Genomic DNA, 4,403 nt, shown 5'->3' with positions numbered 1-4,403 from the left:
TCTGACAGTCACAAGGACATCCTGGTTCCACCTTATCAGAACTTTAGGCTCATGCCCAGGAACACACTGAGGGCAGGCAACTAGGAAGTGTGCCAGGCTGTCACCTCCCCTGGTTGTGACAGCAGCAGCATACTCTGGCCCTGCATCACAACCCTCCCTCCTCCTGCCCCTGCACAGGATAAAAGGGCTCCTGCCCTGGGCTCCTCATCCACAGCATCCTCAGGAACAGCCTTGTCCTGCCTCCTCAGCATCCCGTGAGTATCCCCTCAGCTGAGAGTGTTGGGAAGAAAAGCCCAGATCTGAACAGAACCAACAGAAAGGGGCCCAGACAGTGGGCAGCAATGGTGAAGGGGCATGACGGTGAGGAAAGAGTCACTGAGGCACCTGTCAGGAGGCTGTGAACCCCCAAAGCCACAGGTCTTCAGGATTCCTTCTATTCTTGTTCTAAGTATGTTGCCAGGGGTGCACACAGATCCATCTGGCATCCAAGTGCATGTGTCTCCTCCCTGTCCCCATTTCTGTCCCACAGAGCTTGGCCTAGAAAGCAGCTTGGTCATGGAGACAAATGTTTGACAAAATCCACAGGGAGGGGACTTTGCCTGAAGCTTCTGTGCTCATAAAGTTTCTTCTATTTGTTGAAGGTCAAACTCCTGCAGAGATGTCCTGCCAGCAGAGCCAGCAGCAGTGCCAGCCCCCTCCCAAGTGCCCCTCATCGCCCAAGTGCCCCCCAAAGAGTCCAGCACAGTGCTCCCCGCCAGCCCCTGCTGGCTGTGCTCCTGGCTCCGGGGACAGCTGCTGCCTGAGCCACCACAGGCACCACAGATCCCACAGATGCTGGCTCCACAGCTCTGACACCTGTGACAGTGGCAGTGGGCGGCAGTCTGGGGGCTCTGGGTGCGGCCATGGCTCCAGGGACTGTTGCTGACCTGGGATCCTGATGCTGAGACAACCAATCTTAGAGGAAATAAGAATCCATGGGGACCAGAAAAAGTCACCTGAGATGCAGCCTTTCCAGGATCCCCTATTCTTGCTTGCCCAGGCTGAGAGGGTCTGAGCTTTCTCCAGATGGCTCTCTCCACCTGGTCCAGAATCACACAGTCCCTGCCCCACTGCACCTGCCAGTGATTGGCAGCACTTGTGCTTGACCTTGTAAAAAAATAAATATTCTGTCCCTCGTTACCACGGGTGGTTCATGTGTCATTTCACTCTAATCCTGCCCTCAGTTCCTTGGCCAACACAACCCAACTCTGGAGGCAGAATCATCACTCTGGACCAGGAAAAATGAGCAGATTGTCTCCCCCACCTCCCATCCATAGAAAGTCCATGGAGAATTTTTAGGCTGGAACTGAGACAAGAGAGGATGAGGGGTATATTGATTTGAGGCCCTGCAACTCTCAATAAAAGGGCAGTTTTTTTTTCCTGTGAATTCTGAGTGGGTGTTGATTCAATCTGGAAATTGCCATTGTGTGATAAGGGACTTCTATTTATTTTGATAAATTATTTCTGGGTCTTAGTTAAGAAACAAGAAATCAGGAGGCAAACAAAATGGGCAGAGGAAGAGCAGAATATAAAGATGGAGGAAGGAGACAGAAGCCTCCAGAAGGAAAATTAACCCAAAGGGCTCTGTGAAACACAGGGAGAGATGGAAGGGAGGGAAATATTTAAATTATTGAGGTCTAGGGGGAGCGATGTTGACTGGAAGTTTAGTCAAGGAGATGATTGGAATGTGTGAAATTAAAATTTTAGAAGAAAGAAAAGGGGGGGAAATGAGAAGTGTTGCCGGGATTATAAATCCATGTAATTTCAGGAGCAAATATTTATTAGACCCAACAGCTCTGTGCATGCCTAAAGCAGTGTACAAGGCTGGGCATGAAGTGATGAGAGCACTTCATCTGGCAGGGCAGGGGAGGACTTGGAGACTCAAAATTGCCCCTCACTGCCACTGTGAAGAAGCAACAGCTATACCTCTGGTTGAATCCAGTCTGAGTGAAAAGGGAGCAGGGTCAACCCATGAAGCTCCCAACTGGGACACTAGAGAGATCTTGGGAAACTAGCAGTGATAAACAACCTCTTTAATGTGAAGCCCCAAAGGAGAGTTCCCAGCAGGGGAGAAAAGTAGATTCCCTCAAACCTCAGGAGAGTGACACCAAGTCCTAGCCTTGGACCCACTTATTCACTCAAATCATTTTTATTAAGCACCTATGTGCTCAGTTCTAGGCATTAGGCATACAGCAGAAAATCAGAGAGACAAAGTTCTTCTCTCAGGAGCTTACATTCAAATGGGCATGTGGGTGACAGTCCCCAATTTTACACAATGCAGAATGAAACACGGTGGCACTCTATTCAGTTGGCCTCTTTCCCTCCTGGAGTGAGTGGACACTGGTGTTGGTCTAATAAGCCTGCAGAAGACATCCAGCCTATGTTTTGAGACAGTGGCTTTGGTGGTAACAAAAAAGGACATGAATATTTGCTAGCTTCCACTTTAAAAGACAACAGTCAAGAAAAGAGACGGCAAGCACTGTTAATATTAATGGGACTATTCTGGTGCAAGATCAGGCTCTGTTCCTGTGCCCTACCCTCCTTCCACAGCCCCAGTGGAAAGCCATCTTCTCAGGTGCTCTCTTTTTCCTGTGAACATCACTTATTTGATCACCTAAAAAGGGATGGCCATCCTCTAGGCCTTTCTGTAACAGGATAACTGGACACATCATTTTCATCAGTGTTTATAAAAAACAATAATTCTTTGTGACCATTGTAATTAATATTTGTGATTTAAAAGATTTGTTCCTTTCTTAAATTTGATGATTCAGAAGGCAATGCATCTCTAATATTATAATAAAATTCAATGGAAAAATTTCACATGGCTTACATAATTGTAATTTCCCAAAACCTCAGTCAATCGCTACTACTCAGGTGTTCACAAGCCTCACCCTTATCACTCTCACCATCACCACGCCCACTAAGTATGATTCGTAGCTCAGCTAAACTCTCCTGGCTGCCCCAGCCAACTTGAATCACTCCCTCCCCTCAACTATTCCTGGAGCTCTTAGGATAAATACCACAGTCACTGAGATACTGACACAATGGTCTTCACATGTATCTCAATTTGCAAACCTCGTCACTGCAGCTACTGTAGATTTCTTGTCTCTGTCTCTGATTTTACTTCTTAAATCTTTGGTTTGTTGTGCCTCTATCACTTTATAGCATTTTCTTTCCCAGGCACTGGCTGTTAACTGGAGAAGAAGGGATTCCAATGCGGGATGTCTAACTCCAAACGAATGCTTAACAAGCTCATTATTCTGGCCTCCACATCTTCTTAGATCTTCCAGTGCCCCTCAGCTACACTCACCCTCAGCACCAGCATTACCTCTTCCTCCTGATGAGGACTCCTGGATTCTATGAGTTCCTCCTGGAACTGCCATCTGGGCTGGCTGCACATGGACAGAGCAAGGAGCTACACCTCTGCTCCTGCCACTTGTCCAAGTACTGCTCTCACAGGTCAGGAGCCTCATCCTACCTATCAGCCCCAAGTGATAGCAGGTGACACCATCTGAACACATCCTCCCACTCAGAGCCACTGCAGACAAAGGGGACTGACACCCAGAGGCTCTTCCCTGAGACCTGAGGACTCCACACACACCCATATTCCAGCTTTGACCCTCCGATCATACTTATTTTATTACTTGTCCATCTGCCCTTCTCACACAAGCTACTCAAGAACAGTGACCAGATCTCATGCATTTTTTAATGTCTTGTGTCCAGCAGAGTGCTTGGTGGGCTGCAGTATCAGAGCAACACATTCTGTTTGAATAACTGAGTGGGTGGATGGATGGATGGATGGATGGATGGATACCTGCATGCATGCATGCATGCATGGATGAAAAAATAAAATGAAAGGCTTACAAGAAGTGAGGCACAGGTATTTGAAGAGTCCTGTGACTTTCCTCACAGAAAAACTCTTGGCACCTGCCCAGAAAGATATGGAGGATCTAAGGATGGAGATTACTAGGAACTGAATCAGCTCAACATATGTTAACGAAGGAAGGGAGGGAGGGAGGAAAGAAGGTAAGAAAAGAAAATAGAGTAAGAGAAAAATAAGAAGTGATAGGTTCACAGAAAGTTTAAAGGACAGATATCTGAATGATTTGGGACCTCCTGAATCCTTCCATCAGAAAAGCTCCTGTTCCCTTTCCCCTTTCCCTCCCAACCACCATGACACTGAAGCCCATGGGGAATGACACAGAAGGTTCCTCACCTCCCTGTGATGCCTGTGCCTCTGTCAGGGTGTAGGAGGACCCTGAGAACCCAGGCCCATCATTAAGTTGTCCCTTCTGCTCTCAGCACAGGCACGTCCTTCAGGTCCTTGGTGTTCCACCCTCTTCACCACTATGAGGATGTGAAAG

General features: G+C 47.7%; 1 protein-coding gene across 1 annotated transcript; it reads left to right on the top strand.

Annotated features, from left to right (window-relative positions):
- The first annotated feature begins 658 nt into the window (after positions 1 to 658).
- Positions 659 to 925, top strand: LOC123858239 (late cornified envelope protein 3D-like). The gene has a single exon (XM_045895343.1). It carries the CDS (start codon positions 659 to 661, stop codon positions 923 to 925), a length of 267 nt encoding a protein of 88 aa, XP_045751299.1.
- The last annotated feature ends 3,478 nt before the right edge of the window (positions 926 to 4,403 follow it).

This window comes from Mirounga angustirostris, unplaced genomic scaffold (assembly GCF_029215605.1).
Source record: "Mirounga angustirostris isolate CCGP_5_RB_7025 unplaced genomic scaffold, mMirAng1.0.hap1 SCAF_4, whole genome shotgun sequence".
Lineage (NCBI taxonomy): Eukaryota > Metazoa > Chordata > Mammalia > Carnivora > Phocidae > Mirounga > Mirounga angustirostris.
This window is presented reverse-complemented; position numbering and strand designations above follow the sequence as displayed.